General features: G+C 43.4%; 1 protein-coding gene across 4 annotated transcripts in view; it reads right to left on the bottom strand.

The window, feature by feature from the left end:
* ocrl (OCRL inositol polyphosphate-5-phosphatase) overlaps positions 1-18,280 on the bottom strand; it is a 130,948-nt gene that overhangs the window by 50,621 nt on the left and 62,047 nt on the right. For all 4 annotated transcript variants that reach the window (XM_072505384.1, XM_072505385.1, XM_072505386.1 and 1 more), the window contains 8 exons: positions 17,570-17,731; positions 15,159-15,260; positions 11,433-11,547; positions 8,771-8,887; positions 7,307-7,494; positions 5,893-6,004; positions 4,030-4,139; positions 1,759-1,894 (listed from right to left, as the gene is read on the bottom strand). In XM_072505384.1, the coding sequence (XP_072361485.1) occupies positions 1,759-1,894; positions 4,030-4,139; positions 5,893-6,004; positions 7,307-7,494; positions 8,771-8,887; positions 11,433-11,547; positions 15,159-15,260; positions 17,570-17,731 (1,042 nt within the window). The remainder of the gene's footprint in view (positions 1-1,758; positions 1,895-4,029; positions 4,140-5,892; positions 6,005-7,306; positions 7,495-8,770; positions 8,888-11,432; positions 11,548-15,158; positions 15,261-17,569; positions 17,732-18,280) is intronic.

Genomic DNA, 18,280 nt, shown 5'->3' with positions numbered 1-18,280 from the left:
AACACAATCGATTCCAAAGAAAAACGGTGCCAGACTCGGCAGGTCCATAATCAATACTCGGGAGGCTGACAAGCTGCAGCCACATATACACGTTACAATCCCCACACACAAGACGGCACTGGTTGTGCTGGAGTGCGCCCATAAAGGTGAAGGGGTAGCTGGGGCCAGAGGGCACCTGGGGGGAAGATACCTTTACAACCTGTGCCTTTTTCATAGTAAGAAGTCTTACAACACCAGGTTAAAGTCCAACACGTTTGTTTCGAATCACTAGCTTTCGGGGCGCTGCTCCTTCCTGAGGTGAATGAAGAGGTATGTTCCAGAAACATATATATAGACAAATGCAAAGATGCCAGACAATGCTCAGAATGCGAACTTTAGCAGGTGATTAAATCTTTACAGATCCAGAGATGGGGTAACCCCAGGTTAAAGAGGTGTGAATTGTGTCAAGCCAGGACAGTTGGTAGGATTTCGCAGGCCAGAGGTTGGGGGATGAATGTAATGCGACATGAATCTCAGATCCCGGTTGAGGCCGCACACGTGTGTGCGGATCTTGGCTATAAGTTTCTGCTCGCGATTCTGCGTTGTCGCGTGTCCTGAAGGCCGCCTTGGAGAACGCTTACCCGGAGGTTATCATAGAAGTGTGCATTTGAAGCTTTTAGAATCATAGAAGTTACAGTGCAGAAGGAGGCCATTCGGCCCATCGAGTCTGCACCGGCTCTTGGAAAGAGCACCCTACCCAAGGTCAACACCTTCACCCAATCCCCATAAACCAGTAACCCCATCCAACACTAAGGGCAATTTTGGACACGAAGGGTAATTTATCATGGCCAATCCACCTAACCTGCACATCTTTGGACTGTGGGAGGAAACCGGAGCACCTGGAGGAAACCCACGCACACACGGGGAGGATGTGCACACTCCGCACAGACAGTGACCCAAGCCAGAATCGAACCTGGGACCCTGGAGCTGTGAAGCAATTGTGCTATCCACAATGCTACCGTGCTGCCCTAGATCAGAGGCTGAATGCCCTTGACTGCTGAAGTGTTCCCCAACTGGAAGTGACGGGGCGTTCCCTGCTGAGGCAAAGCAATCTGGCAAAATGCCGTTGAATAGCGGGTCTTGCTTGGAGCTACAGCCGCTGAGAAACACTCCACTAAACATGCTTGAAACCGGGCTCTGAAATTTTCTCGTTAAATTGCACCCTATGTTGTTTCACAGTTCAAAAACTTGAACTTGCCAAGTCAAAGGCAGTTTGTTCCAATATAAAAGAAACAAAGTTTTGCATGTGTTCACCCACTGAACTTAAACCACGCCAAATTGCTTCTTTTAATTCAAAATCGGGATGTGCTTAAAGTTCTGTCTCATGTTCCCAAATTGGATTCAGCATCCCTTTTTAAATTTAGCCCATCAGCTCTTTTATGTCTCAACCTGGGCTCACAAATTTTATTCCTATTCTAATCACTATTTCAGATTATTAAGTGAATGTGCTGAACACCAGTGTTGAAAAGAGTATGAGCGAAGACAACGTAACGTTAACCTGGAAGCAGAGATCAAGTTAAAAGACTGGAGGAAGAAAGTGGTATGAAATTTAAAATAATTGATTTGGAAGGACACATTATAGAACTACAGCGAGAGGTAAAGTACAGATTTGGCCAATTTTGTTTTGGGCACAATGGTTGGAAAGATATTTATGTACAGTAGAAAAGTAGCACATGAAAGAGAGCGAGGGAGAGATAAAGACATACAAACAATATATACCCCAACATCCAAGAGTGAGCTGACAGGCTTGTGATCGCTGGTTCGAAGCTCCATGTGACTTCGATAACTTTTCTGATGTACACTTTCACCTCTCCAGAGCACACGATCACACCATGCTGGAACACGGCACTTGCCACTGCCAAGGAGAAAGTCAGCATGATACAGTGGCACAACTTTAGGATACAATAGTACAATAAACGGGAATTCTTTGCAGTAGGCCAAACATCAAAACCTATAGAAAGTGTACGTAATCTCTGAACACAGACCTAATTCGTGGTTTACATGATTGAACAACACCTTAAAGAAATTTAACATTTCTTTGATTTTGTGGGCAAGGTGTGAGATAGAGGAAGGGAGGGAGTTATGAGACTAGGGGAGAGGAATAAACAATGTCAGTTTTTCTGTGATGACCAACAAACATACCCCAATTAAAGGAAGTTGTGATAGCCCTCCTGCTGGCATTCTCAGCCAAGATTGCGTTTTGCACTTTTGGTGAAAAACTAACATTGATGTCCTTGGAACACAATGTCAACATTGGAGAGCTAAAAACAGCACATAGGTAAGGTTTAGCATACATTGTCTCAACTTCTAAGAGGAGTTATACCCCTATGAGAACTTTGTTTCCATCTCTGACTTTATTCCCTCTCAAAGATGATAAATCACTGCCAATGGTTGTGGCAAAGAAACAAAACGTTTGTACAAAGTATGAAGGAAAAATAATGAACAGTTCTGTCTGTAAGCAAAAAACATGAAAAATAAGATTCTGACCGGACAAACTCGGGGTCAGAATTCATGATCAGAAATTGTTGAACTCAAATGTTGATTTCAGAAGGTGGATTAAAATGACACAGAGCTGGATATTTGCAGGCATGCCTGCGGCAGAGTGGAGGTATTCTGCAAAGCAATCACTCAGTCTATGATTGGTCTCTGTAATGCAGAGGAGACTGCATTGTGAGCAGTGAATACAGTATACTAAATTGTAAAAAAGTACAAGTACGTCACTGCTTCACCTGGACATAGTGTTGAGTCCTTGAACAGTGAGGAGACAAAAGAGAAGGCGTTACTCATCTTGTAATTGCATGGGAGTGTGCCATGGGAAGGGAAGTGGAAGAGGTTGGGAATGATAGAGATCTCCAGGGTGTCATAGAGGGTGTAGTGTTGGGTGTTCTGATGTACAGATGAACCAACACGGTTGTATTTGGTACAACGCTGTTTTATTTCAACTTGTTATTTACAGTTCTGTCTTGATACTCTGCACGTGGTGACTCTCTGTGTGTGATGTTAATCAGGTCCTGTCCTTGTCCTGGTCTCCAGATCTACTGGCCACCAGGTGTCGTGTTTCTTCTCTTATACTGTCTCTGTCCTTGTCTATGATTGGTTGTCGTGTTGTGTGTGCTGATTTGTCTGTTGGTGTGTCTATCATGATGTGTGTGTTTGAATATCATGACAGAGGGAATGGTCCCTTCCAGGCTGGGGAAGATATGTATGATGATAGTGTCATGATGGAGGTGGTGGAAATGGCAGAGGGTAACCTTTTGAATGTGGAGACTGGTGGGCCATTCGACTCAAACCGTTAACTGTTTCTCTTTCCACAGATGATTTGCAAACCTTATTTTTTTCAGATTTTCAGCATCTGATTATCTTAGATTTTCAACTTTTTTCCCCAATTGAAGGAAAGTGCTAGAATGCAGAATATCATTTAGACTGAAACGTAAAGAGAGAAGCCAAAATGAAACCGGTAGCCGCAATTAGAACATAGAACATCCAGTGCAGAAGGAGGCCATTTGGCCCATCGAGTCTGCACCGACCCGCTTAAGCCCTCACTTCCACCCTATCCCCGTAACCCAATAACCGCTCCTAACATTTATTTTTTTTGGACACTAAGAGCAGTTTAGCATGGCCAATCCACCTAACCTGCAGGTCTTTGGACTGAGAGAGGAAACCGGAGCACTCGGAGGAAACCCACGCAGACACGGGGAGAACGTGCAGACTCCGCACAGACAGTGACCCAGCGGGGAATCGAACCTAGGATCCTGGCGTTGTGAAGCCACAGTGCTATCCACTTGTGCTACCGTACTGCCCAATTAGGTCACACCCAGCTAGGACTGTAAAATTAAAATAGGCATAGCAGGGGTTGGAAATAGTTGGCCACAATATTTATCCAATTCCATCATAAAATCTGTGAATGATGACAGGCAACTAGAAAGCATCTCTGATTTTTGAGATACCATTATTCACAACTTCATAAACAAATCCATAAAGATTAATTACCTTGAGTCCCACTGATCTGATTTGGTGTCATATTTGTAAGTTGGTCTGAAATGAATTTCCCCTTCATTAAAGTCTGCAAAAGCTTTCTTAGTTTTGCGCTGAATATTCAACTGAAAAACATAAGAATGAAAAACAAATAAATTGTTACCATCAAATATTAGACGGGATGAATTCTCTGCCTGCCCAGCCGCATGTTCCTTGGTGGTGCATCCTCGCCGGCAGCGGGGTTCTCTATCCCCGCCGCCGACCAATGGGATTTCCCATTGTGGTCACCCCACGCCGCCAGGAAACCCATGGGTGGGAGTGCGCTACAAACGGAACTGAGAATCCCGCCGGCGGAGAATTCACTCCGACATATTTTCATCAAATAATGCTCCTAATTAAATCCAAAATGAAAGTGAAAAGTGCAAATGACACACATCTCCAATACTGAAAAACTAAAGGATGCAGAAATCACTGAATTATATGTGAAGACAAAATACCAGATTTCCCCAAACTGCAAAGCAGTAAAGTTTATATTGCTAGCAGGACTTACTTTTCCCTCTTAAGTACCTGAAAGGTATACTTGTTCCTGAAGCAAAAATCACAATTTCCAAATATAAGCAATTATTCAATAATACAAAGGAATAAAAAACATTGTGCTATTGCAAAAAAGCTCCTTCTCCAGAAAATATTGACAGCACACTAGCAATCTTAGTGTTCCCCACCACCTCCTCAAAGATTTTCTTCCTTAGTCTTATTTTTCAATTTGACCTAAAATAGACCAGCTCATGTGAAGTTCTCAAACATAAATATTAGTTGAAAATATGCTGAAACACAAAAAAGCATAGCAGTAGGAAATATTCAGTGTCACATTGTTCAATATGAAAAATACCGATATGCTACTTGGAACGTGCACAAATGCTGATAATACTCAAAAACCAGGGGCGGGATTCTCCGATCGCCGAAATCGTGTTCGGTGATCGGCCGGAGAATCCGCGTTTACGCAGGAATCAGAGGCGGCGGCAGCGTTTTTGCGACCCCCCCCCCCCCCCCCCCCCCACAAACGCCGTACTCGGAGAGCACGGCGCAAGCCATATGGACGGCTTCAGGCCCTCCCCCAAGTGCCAAGTCCCCCACGGCGTGGGACACGTGCTCACACCGTTCGGGGACCTCGCATGGTGGCTGTGGACTGAGTCCAACGCCGCCACAGTTGGGGAGGGGGAGCCGATCTGCTGGCGGAGGGGGGCTTCGGTGGGGACTGATGGGGGGTGGTCCGGGAGTGGCGAGGGGAGTTACAGGGAGGTTTCTGACAGGCCGGGTCCGTGCACAGGCGGCGCAATGTTGTACGGCGTGGCCAACGCAGGCCGCCGCCTTGCACATGTGCGGCCACGGACTAGGCCATTCCCCGGCTATATCCGCAGGTAAAGCCGGGGACTTTATGCTGCACAGCTGCTAGCCCCCCCCAGACGGAGGATTGGTGCGGGGGTAGTGCCGACTTTCTGGTCGTAAGACCAGACGGATCCTGCGGACATAGCCACAGGATCGGAGAATCCAACCCCAGAAATTTTGTATTTTGCTGCTCTTCTTTCAGCATTCTACATATACTCCAAATGTTTCCATTAATAGAGGTTTAAATATTGAAACAGGTTGCAGGTATAATCACCAAACCTGGACATTTTAGTAACTAGTCACAAAACATTGGTATTCTCAAGTATAATAACATAACAAGTTAGCAGTACCAAGCAAAATTATCACATTTTAAATACATTACTCATAATTGCAGTTCTAAGAGTTAAACTGAAATTATTAGTGGCACTATTTTCACAACTTTAAGGTTTCAACAAAGATGGTATAAAATCAGACAGACTTAACTTTCCTTACCTGGTCGTATTCCAAAAGTTTCTTTAAATCTTGCTTCTCTATTAATGCCTTCACTTCGTTGGCATCTGGCAGGCAGAGTCTGTAATTCAGATCCCCCAGCCAAATAACAATGCTGAGACAAGAAATATGAATAACATAAGAAAGGTCTTAAAATTCTGCAATCGATCTGGAAAGATGTAGAAACCACATTACATGCAAAAATTCTCTGTGCTGCACAAGGTAGGTTTATGATCCCCATTCACAAAGGAGCACTGTGCTCAAATAGGAGTGTGTCTTGCACTGTGCCGTAAATATGTGAAAGATCGTTCATTTCACAACTTTTCCAGATAGCCAGCAAATGAAATCTGCCTTTTAACTCTACCTATAAAACTCCTGGATTACTTGGTTTGCAGTAGCAGTTCACATTATCCATTACACATTAAACTAATTGTGCTTTGATTCAAATGTTTTCACTTATTTTCTTTACATTTTTCCTGTGTTATGTACCCAGATAGTATTCAACAGACCTGTCCAACCAGATGTTAGGAAAAGCCCAAAAATACTGTGCGTTGTTTTACAACAGAAATTATGTTTATTAGGTTTATCTACAGATTTATATTTCTTGATTATATGTTACTTCTTGCAAAAATAAATCTGCATTGTATTTTCCACGGATTGAAAATAATCTGAAGGGCAATTTACATAGCACATTACAATTTACAACGCACACCCAAATAGTGAGTGTTCATTTTTCATTTCTTGGCATGCTTTCTTAAATATTTCCAAGTGCAAGCTTCCATATTGTAGTCAGCTTGTTGCATTAAGTGCAAGTAAAAACTATACTGGAAAAAGTTAAATTAGAACACAGCATTGTTTTTCTGTTTTTTTAAGTGCCTGGCCAATTGTCCAGTCTAAAATTAAGACCAGGGAACTGGATGCTTCAGTGCCTTTTACTTCTGGATTCACATTTAAAAGGGACAAAAGTTCCCTTGTATTCACTTCAGAAGAATCCTATATAGAATTTGTTTAGTCAGTCTCATTCCAGCTTCTGCATGGAATTACAGCAGAAAACATGGCACTAATTGGCAACCAAAGTGAGAAACAGGTGCAAGAAATGTTAGTGAGGTAAAAGAGAATGCTCTGCTGAGATTGAATATGACAACACATTGTTGGAGCCGAGGAAAGGGAGAATTATACTGCGCTTGAACATGTTATTTGTGACTCTGAAGTGCTAGACTTAGAAACTTGAGTGCTTGAATTGAAATAGTACCTTACGACCCAGTGCAAATATTCCTAACCATGGTGAGCACAAAATTTATTTACACACACACATTGACAAAACATTAAGGTTGTGTTTCCATCTTCCATCAATACACAACTCTTCAATACTTTGTCCCCATTAGCAGATATTCCTCAAACCCTTTTCCATACTCACTCATGTTTACTAATGTTTATAGAAGGTTGATTCTGCTGAGATACTTGGAAAGTCATGCGAGCGCAGATATCTTTGTAATCTTGATTTCGCCTCTCAAAGTCCTCCACATGAGCAGCTAGGTGGGAGTTCACTATGCAGAAACTTGTGTTGTGAAAGACAAACCGCACTGCCACTCCACCTTTATTACCCTGAGAATGGGGACACCCCATATGTTAATTAGTCTTTTGCAATTCTGGCCCACTCTGGCAGAAACTTGTACATTTTATAGCAAAGGTAGACCTTGTGATATTTTAATACAAGGATAGTGACTTAGTTTATTTTCATAGCCATGTAGCACAAAAAACAATTCTAAACATGTTCAGCATATCCTAATGGAAGGTTGGCAGTGTATCATACAAATACTAGATCAATCTTAATTGAGGTAGTGTGGTGTGGCAAACCATTATTTTCTAGGCCTAACTTGACAGTAAACCCAAGATACTCCTTGACAAGGAGTTGAGGTGAGTTTCCAAAATTCACTAGATACCTTTGGATTAATAGTTTATTTATTAATTCCAATAATATTAAATACATTCCTTGGAATTCCAACTGAGTGTAGCAATGCCCTCCACACACTTTTTTGTGGCACTAGCTACCATATTCTGCTAAGTAGAGTTCAAAAGTCCCAAAGCTTCTTTGAAAAGCTGCAGAGAGAAGGTTAAGTGGGTAAGGTGAGTGGCTAATAAGGTGGGGTGGGTAAGGCATATGGTATATGGGTACGGTTATGGTGGAAAAGGTAAGTGGCTAAAGCAGTTGGATGGGTAAGGGGATAGTGTGGTTGAGGTACGTGGGTAGGATGGCATGTGAGCAGGGTGGCAGATGGGTAAAGTGGGTTGGTCAGATTGGAGGCTTGTCCGCTGGTTGGAGGGAGTTGGGTAGTGAGAGCTAGCCAAGTCGGATTGGGGAGCAGTTGGGTGGCTGGTGAAGGGTGGGGTAGGGAAATTGGGTTGGATTGGGGGGGCAGTCGGGTCTGGGGCCAGTCAGGTCTGGTTGGAGTAGGAGAGAAAGTCGGAGGTTGAGGGGGAGTCTGGGTCAGTATGAGTTACTGGATGGTCAGTTATGTAGTTACCCTGTCGTTAGGCTAGATTTCTTTCTGTCCAACATTTCCTGGGTAACTATCCAGGTAAATAAGTTGGAGCCTTCCAAAGTCTCCTTCTCTAACTTCTTTGGAGGGTCCTGGGAAGCATGGGAATTGCTCATTGGAAGTTCAAACCTCCTGGGCAATTTCCTCAGTGTCTTTGCATTGGAACTTCTGAGGGATCCCATATCACAACTTTTGGGATGTACGATCTCTGGACCCATGATGTGAATTGTTTTGTATTACATTTTGATGCAAAAAAATCTTTCTGTAGAAAATAAAAGAATTGCTGGAAATGTACAGTTCACGTGCATATCCTTCAGTGATATCATTAACTTTGTTCTTACCATCTTTCCCATGATTCCTGTCCCTGCTGTCTCTGCTTCTACATCTCTTATGTGCTTTTCATGTTCCTTTTTTACAAACACGATCATCATCATGCCAACTAAACGAATGAGTTTAATCTAAAACATGGGAAACAAAGAGGTACAATTTGCATTTGTGAGCATCTATGAGTGATAGAAAAATACACAAAAGGAGTAACAGTGGAACATGCAGTTACAAGATAACCAATTCATTCTGGCATAACAAAAAATATGCCAGGAAACACTCTTCTTATCCAATATCCTGAAGGGACAATTACACTGATGGTGCTCAATTGTTAAATACAGCCTCAGATTTAGAAATTTAACTTGAACCCTACCTGTTCAAAAATATTTAATTTGCTGCAAAAGGGTTTAGGACTTAAGAGCAGTGTATTAATGCATATTCTTTTGTGTTGTTTACAATTGCTCTTTCCCGTTTAGTGAGTTGGTTATTACCACCCCCACCCCCAGTCAAAATTTATTTTGCCGAGACTTTAAAATGCATAATAAATATGAGCTTCACGACTTCTCGAAAGTCAGGGTTTTTCAATTAAATGCACTGGAAGCAGTTCAGGGAAGATTTATTAGATTAATGGTCAGGATGCCTTATGAGGAAAGGCTGGGCAGGCTAGGCTGGAATTTGGAAAAGAAGCAACATGATTGGAAGATCCTGAGGGGACCTGACAGGGTGGAAGTGGAGAGGATGTTTCCACTTGTGGGAAAATCTAGACTTAGGGGCCATTGTTGCACAACAAGGGGTTGCTCACTTAAGATGAGGAATTTTTAAATCTCTCAGGTGTTGCGAGACAAAGAACAAAGAAAAGTACAGCACAGGAACAGGCCCTTCGGCCCTCCAAGCCTGTGCCGACCATGCTGCCCTTCTAAACGAAAATCTTCAGGGGTCCATATCCCTCTATTCCCATCCTATTCATAGATTTGTCAAGATGCCCCTTAATCGTCCCTGCTTCCACCACCTCCTCCGGCAGCGAGTTCCAGGCACTCACTATCCTCTGTGTAAAAAATTTGCCTCGTAAATCTCCTCTAAACCTTGCCCTTCGCACCTTAAACTTATGCCCCCTAGTAATTGACCCCTCTACCCTGGGAAAAACCCTCCGACTATCCACCCTGTCTATGCCCCTCATAATTTTGTACACCTCTATCAGGTTGCCCCTCAACCTCCGTTGTTCAAGTGAGAACAAACCGAGTTTATTCAACCTCTCCTCATAACTAATGCACTCCGTACCAGGCAACATCCTGGTAAATCTCTTCTGCACCCTCTCTAAAGCCTCCACATTCTTCTGGTAGTGTGGCGACCAGAATTGAACACTATACTCCAAGTGTGGCCTAACTAAGATTCTATACGGACTTTGCAATTCTCTTCCTCAAAAGGTGGTTGAGGCAGAGTCTGTGGATATCTTTAAGGCAGAAGTAGATAAATTCTTTTTTTTTTTAAACAATCAGTTTTATTGAGGTATTTTCTGGCATTGTAAATGGTTACAGAAATGTGCAAACATCAATATAAAACCAATACTTCAATCAAACCATACTGCACATGCCCGCTCCTCTCCCCGAGACACTACCCGCCTATTTATCCCTCCTACTCTACTCTAAGCTCCCCCACCTCTCCCCCCCGCTGTGTTCACTCTCCCGCGAAGAAGTCGATGAATGGTTGCCACCTTCGGGCGAACCCCAGTACAGATCCCCTCAAGGTGAACTTAATTTTTTCCATATCCAGAAACCAGAAAACTTGACATGTCCGAAAGCCATAGTTCGGTCTTCGGGGGTTTTGAGTCCCTCCATGCCAGCAGTATCCGCCGCCGGGCTATTAGGGAAGCAAAGGCCAGAACATCTGCCTCTTTCTCCCCCTGGACTCCCGGGTCTTCCGAAATCCCGAAAATTGCCACCCCTGGACTCATCACCACCTTTGTTTTCAGCACCCGGGACATGACCCCCGCAAATCCCTCCCAGTACCCCCTAAGCTTAGGACATGCCCAAAACAAACATGTGAACATGGTTCGCCGGTCCTCCCGCGCATCTAGCGCATTTGTCCTCTACCCCAAAGAATTTGCCCATCCGAGCTCCCGTCATGTGGGCCCAGTGAACGACCTTAAATTGATTCAGGCCAAGCCTGGCACATGTTGCGGTTGAGTTTACCCTACTCAGGGCTTCCGCCCACAGCCCGTCCTCCATCTCCCTGCCAAGCTCCTCCCCCCATTTGAGTTTCAGTTCCTTCATCTGGGACTCTTCCACCTTCATGAGCACCTTATAGATATCCAAGACTCTACACTCTCCTCCTTCTCCTCTAGAGACTATTCTGTCCTGGATCCCTATTGGCGGGAGGCGTGGAGTAGATAAATTCTTAATAAGCAAGGGGTTGAAAGATCATTTGGGCTAGGCAGGAATGTGAATTTGACGTTAAAATGAGATTGAACATGATCTTATTGAATGGCAGAGCAGGCTCCAGAAGCCAAGTGGCCCACTCCAGCTCCTATTGCAAATGTTCATGTGCTGTACGGTTCTAAAAATGAGTCCTTCAAAATAAAAAGTTTGAGTTTGAATCTTTGTTGATAACTAATCAGTGACTTACTTTCAAGCATTCAGGTACTTAACTAATTTTCTGCAATTTGGAGCCAATATAACTTACTTTGTAATATTTGGATTTGTGATGCAAACTCCTTTCTGCAGCACTCAGCCATTCTTGCTCCTTGTTGGAATCAAAGTAAAAAAAGGCTTCGGTGCTCAGATCCAACTCCTGAAAGCTTAAAAACAAGAAAAAGAACCAGTGATTGAAGTTAATATTCAAGCAAAGCCCATCAAAAATAAAAATAATTCCTGCAAGTTAATGTGCTTACTTTTCATAAGATTCCCATTAGATTTATTCACTACAAGGAATTCTAGTAAATAAGTCATAATTTGATACATGACTTGACCTCATTCTCACCCTTACCAATCTATGTGTTGTTGATGCATTTGTCTATGACAGTATTGATAGAAGTGACCACACCACATTCCTTGTACAGACCAAGTCCTGTCTTCACATTTAAATTCCATCCAAGGGGTTGTGTGGCATCACCAATGTGCCAAATGGTACAGATTTAGAACAGATCAAGCAACTCATAACCGGGCACCCATGCAGTGCAGTGGGACATTATCAGCAGCAGAATGGATTTCAACTACAACCTGTAACCTCAAGGCCCAGCATATAGGCGGCACGGTGGCACAGTGGTTAGCACCACTGCCTCACAGCTCCAGGGACCCGGGTCCAATTCCGGCCTCGGATTACTGTGTGGTGTTTGCACTTTCTCCCGTCTCTGCGTGGGTTTTCTCCGGGTGCTCCGGTTCCCACCCACGATCCAAAAATGTGAAGATTAGGTGGATTGGCCATGCTAAATTGTTCCTTAGCATCCAAAAGGTTAGGTCGGGTTGCTGGGATAGAGTGGAGGCCTGGGCTTAAGTAGGATGCTCTTTCCAGGGGCTGGTGCAGACTCAATGAGCTGAATTGCCTCCTTGTGCAATGTAAATTCTATGATTCTATGATCTCCATTCTACCAATACCATTAAGCCAGGGGTCAACCTTTGCTCAATGAAGAATGCAGGACAGTTTGCCAGGAGCAATACTAGGCACACCGAAATATGTGGTGTCAACTTGGTGAAGCTACAACAAAGGGCTACTTAAATGCCAAACAGCCAAAACAGCATGCAAGAAACAGAACTAAGCGATTCCACAGCCAACAGATCAGATCAAAGTTCTGCAGTCCTGCCACATTCAGTTGTGAATGGTGGTGGACAATTAAATAACTAACCTGAGAAGGCGGCTCCACAAGTATCACCATCCACAATGATGAGGGCACCCAGCACATCAGTGCAAAAGACAAGGCTAAAGCATTGGCAACAATCTTCAGCTAGACGTGCTGTGTGGATAATCCATCTTTACCACCTCCGATGTTCCCCAGCATCTCAGATGATTCACTCCACATGATACGAAGAAATGATTAACGGCATTGGATACTGTAAAGGATATGGGCCGTGACAATATTCTGCCGATAGTACTGAACATGCTCCAGAACTAATTACACTGCCAGACAAGCTGTTCCAGTGTAGCTACAATATAGGCATCTACCAGACAATGTGAAAAATTGCAACTATGCCCTGAACACAAGAATTAGCACAAATCCAACCCAGCATCAGTGTACTCTTGATCAGTAGCAAAGCGATGAAAAGGTGCAATCAACTGTGCTGTCGGAGACACCTACACAGCAACAACCTGCTCATTGCATGTCAGTTTGGGTTCCCCCAAGACCATTCAGCTCCTGACCTCAATTCGGCCTTGATCCAAACATGGAAAAAAGAGCTGAACTCCAGACCTGAATGAGAGTGACTTGCTCATGATATCAAGGTATCATGACATCGAACTCTTCACTGGTTGAGGTCTTATCTAGCACCAAGGAAAATGGTTGTGGTCGTTGGGGGTCAAATGTCTCAAAACATCACCCTGAAGAATTTACGCAGCAATGTCCTAGGCCCAAACATCTTCAGTTGCTTCATCAAAGACCATTGCTCCATTACAAGGTCAGAAGTAGGGATGTTTGAACAATGTTCAGTGTCATTTGCGTCTCCTCAGACATTGAAGCAGTCCATATGCAGAAAGACCAGGACAACGTTCAGTCTTGGCTGATAAGTGGCAAATATAACATTTGTGCCACATAAGTGTTGGGCAACGAGTATCTCCAACAAAAGAGAATTTAACTATCTCCCCATGCTATTCAATACCATTACCATCGCCAAATCCCCCACTATCAATATCCTGGAGGTTACCATTGACCAAAAAGTGAACTGAACCAGCCATGTAAATACTGTGGCGACAAAAGTAGGTCAGCAGCTGGCAATTCTATGGCAAGTTACTCACCTCCTGACTCCCAAAGCCGATAAACCATCTCCAAGTCAGGAGTACAATAGAATACTCTCCACACTATCCAGAGCAGTTTGCTTGGCTGGCACTCTATCCAGCAACATAAACATTTACTCATTCCTGGCAGCAGTGTGTATCATATAATATAAAATGCACTGCACCAACTCACCAAGGCTCCTTCAACAGCGCCTTTTAAACCCGCAAACTCTATCACCAAGAAGGACAAAGGCAGCAGATATTTCAAAAACCAACACCTGCAAGTTCCCCTCCAAGCCACACACCATCTTGACATGAGATGTATACTGCCGGTCCTTCACTGTTGCTGAAGCAAAATACTGGAACTCCCTTTCTTTTTAAAAAAAAAATAATTTTTATTAAAGTTTTCACAAAATAGCAACAACAAAATGTAAAATAAAACCAACAGAATTAAATACAAAACAAAACAAAACAACCCAGTGCCCCCTCCCCCCTATACATAAATAATAAATTAACACCCGCCGAAACACATAGCAAACATATACACCCCCTCAGATCCCCCAGCATAGACAAACAAAAATAAAATAGACCCCCCCCCCCCCGGGTTGCTGCTGACCATAGAACGGTAGACAAAGAACGGTTGCCACCGCCTGAAAAACCCTTGCACCAATCCCCTTAAGGCAAATTTCACCCTCTCCAATTTAATAAACCCCGCCATATCGCTGATCCAGGATTCCACGCTTGGGGGCCTCGCATCCTTCCACTGAAGAAGAATCCTTCGCCGGGCTACAAGGGACGCAAAGGCCAGAATACCGGCCTCTTTCGCCTCCTGCACTCCCGGCTCCTCTGCAACCCCAAATATTGCGAGACGCCAGCCTGGTTTGACGCTGGATCCTACCACCCTCGACACCGTCCTCGCTACGCCCTTCCAAAATTCCTCCAACGCTGGGCATGCCCAGAACATATGGGTGTGGATCGCTGGGCCTCCTGAGCACCTAACACACCTGTCCTCACCCCCAAACAACTGGCTCATCCTTGTCCCGGTCATGTGTGCCCTGTGCAGCACCTTAAACTGTATGAGGCTGAGCCTCGCGCACGAAGAGCAAGAGTTCACCCTCCCTAGGACATCTGCCCACGTCCCCTCCTCGATCTCCTCCCCCAAATCCTCCTCCCACTTACCTTTCAGCTCCTCCACCGAGGCCTCCTCCTGCATCACCTGGTACATTGCTGAGATCTTCCCCTCCCCGACCCACACCCCCGAGAGCACCCTGTCCTGCACTGTGCGTGGTGGCAGCAGCGGGGGAACTCACTTTCTAATAGCATTATAGCTGCACCTACACTACATGGGCTGCAGCAGTTCAAGAAAGAGACTCACCATCACCTTCTTGGAGGCAATTTGGTATGAGCAGCAAATGCTGGCCTCGCCAGCAATATTCTGTAAAGAATAAAACAATACATTTGCTTTATTTATGACAATTTACTTACCCTAAACAGTACACATCAGGTGGATGAGGGTCAGCTCGAAGCCAGGGATCCAAACTAGTATCAGGAGATTGTCCGTTCACATTCCAGGTGCCAATGAAAAACCTGGAGACAGAATCATACACAGAATTCTCATCTAGTCACTTAACATATGAACTTTCCAAAGGGGAATTCAACATCTGATTTTTTTCAAATTTATATCAGTTCTATTCTAAATATGCTGGCAAAATATACAAGTGTGAAACTATTTTAGGAATTCAAACTCCTCTTTTATATTAGCCATTTTAAATCAGCCTTGGGCACAGCTGGTATGCAGATTCAAAACACTCAATAATGTCGTAATGTGGCATTTATTGGAGCTGTGTGTATTAGCTACTGAGATGGCTTTGGTAAGATAGTGCTTCTGGTGTATGAGCACTGTGTCAACTTTATTTACCTCACGATCTTCAAGGGGACTGGGTAGATATAAAAATCCGCCAAAAAGTAAAATAATGATGAAGGCTTTTATGCACTGGAGTATTGAATATAAAAGCAAGGTAACAATGTTGAACTTGTTAGTTCATATGACTCCCACAGCTACCTCAACTACACTTCCTCACACCTTGCTTCATGTAAGGACTCCATTCCATTCTTCTCCCGGTATCTTGGTCACTGTTGCATCATAAGAACAGTTGCAACCTTTCATACCAGTGCTTCAGATGAGCGTTCCCTTAATTAAGGAATCCATCCTCGCCAGGGTCGACAGGGCCCTTGACCATATCTGCCCATTTCCCCCACTTCTGTTTTCATCCCTTCTCTTCTTTCCCAGAATCATTATACGGTTTCCCTCTACTTCACCTCCCATCTGACCAGCCTTGAGATTTGATCGATCATTCAGTCTTTATCACTAGCTCCAGCATGATGCCACCACCAAAAATATCTTTCTCTCTCCTCCACTTTCAACATTCTGAAGGGACAGTTTTCTCTGTGAAACACTGCACACTCCTCAATCACCTCCCTTTCCCACATAACCTTTCCATGCAAGCACAGGATATACAAGACCTGGCCTTATCATTGTCCAAGCCTCTAAATACTCCTCCTCCCGGGTCAAACACTGCACTTTTTCCAATTTAGAATTCCGGCTTTGTTGCTCACAATGTGGTCTGCGCTACAATTGGAAGACCAAATGCAGATTGGTGACTGCTTTGCGGAACATCCCCGTTCAGTCAGCAAATGTAACCCCATGTTTCCGGTCATTTTAATTTGCCACTTTGTTCTCAAGCTGCCTTCTCTGCCCTCCGCCTCCTGCACTGTTATAATGAAGCTCGACAGAAGCTTGGGGAACAACACCTCATCTTTCGATTTGACGATGTACAGCATTCCGGACTCAAGTTTTCAATTTCAGAGCATAGCCTTTGCCCCCACTTTGTTTCCTTTTCTTGGCTGGTTTTGGTTTAACTCTCTCAATTTTCTCTTGTTTTTACTTATGGACAGCAGCTTGTTCATCATTCTGCCATTCATTCCTCCCCATGACACATCTTTTGTTTTTTTAATTGTCCCTTTGACTTTGCACCACCAACTCTTTTACAATTTAATCTATTTAATCTTCTACTCTTATCAGATCTTCATTTTGTTCTTCTTTCCATCCTCAACCCATCACTTGCTTAAAACATTTCTAGCCTTTCTTGGTCTAATGAAAGGTTATCAACATGAAACATTAACTTTATTTCTCTCTCCACAGGTGTTGCCTGACCTGTTGCATATTTCCAGCATTTTTCCTCTTATTTCAAATTGCCCGCAACTGCAGTATTTTAGTTTTGTATTGGTTAATTCAGAAATTGCAGCACTATATGCAGCTGAGCATCCATTATGGGAAATGGTACAGGAAAGATATATTAGAATCTTTGGCAAAAATGTGGAATATTGTCTCAAACCCTTTTTGAAGCAGAATCCATCATTTATTTTAAAATCAGATAGTTGTTTCACAGACGAACGTTCAAAACTGTTAATGACCTGAAAATCTTTTGATTACTTAACACTATTCTCACAGGTGTGAAAATGTAATAATAAAATAGCTCAACATGAAAACAGATTCAAAGAGATGGATGAAAATCATCTAGATCCACAAGTCCTTCTGAGTAGCTTGTTTGGCTGTAGATACTCATTCGAATACATGTTAGACAATTGCAGCCCATTCCGTGACCCATCCTTCTCAGACATGGTCATGATTTATCACTTCTCAAGATAATAAATAAGGGACTTTTGTCATGTAACTTTAAGCTCTTGAAATAAAACAAGCCTAGAATGAAGAGACAAAAATATGCTCTCTATAACAAATGTTAGAAAGATTAAATGAAATGAGCCTTTAATCCAGAATCTTTGCCCTAACATTAAGCTCAGAATTTCATATAATGAAATGGAAGAACAATACTGACCTGAAGTTCTGAATGTTGACATACTCTTTCTCACGGCGTGCAAGGTAGTGTTTAATCAGACCTTCTCTGGCCACAGATTGATTATTTGGCTCAAACAACTTCCGCATTGTGTTGGATACTTTTGGCTGCCCATTCCGTGACCCATCCTTCTCAGTAGTTGGTCTACAGCAAAACACACAATTAAATTACTGAGGGCTCGATCTTCCCAAAAGGGAACAAAGTCCCCTAGCGAGCATTGAATCTCGCGAGGTGCTGCGAGCCGGGATGATCCCGGGAGCAGGGTCTCCCGACTTTCACCGGGCATGCTGCACCAAAGTACTCCTTTAAAGTGTGCATGAAAATTTGTCAGAAAGAGAGGACATAAGACCCTGGTATGTGACTAACAGCTAGTATGAGCTTGTATTCTGCAGGTCAATGACAAAGACAATAATGGAATTCATGCTGTCACTCTGTTTGAGATTTTAAATCATAGCCGTAAACGATTAACTTACTCAGTGGTAGGTACCTTCAGGTTTTACCGACAAATGAAAAAACATTTTTGGGGATTAGGTTACGAGCACCATGCTTAAATAATAAAATACACAAATTGAAGCAAACCATGAAGATAGCTAACTGCTTTTAGGAGTGGCATAATGGGCACTGTGCAGTCAAAAAATGATTCAGAATGCAAAATAAAGTAACCCCACGTTTGACTATTGCTTTCCAGATGAC

This window comes from Scyliorhinus torazame, chromosome 5 (assembly GCF_047496885.1).
Source record: "Scyliorhinus torazame isolate Kashiwa2021f chromosome 5, sScyTor2.1, whole genome shotgun sequence".
Lineage (NCBI taxonomy): Eukaryota > Metazoa > Chordata > Chondrichthyes > Carcharhiniformes > Scyliorhinidae > Scyliorhinus > Scyliorhinus torazame.
Note: the sequence above shows the minus strand (reverse complement) of the source record. Positions and strands in the feature narration are given on the sequence as shown.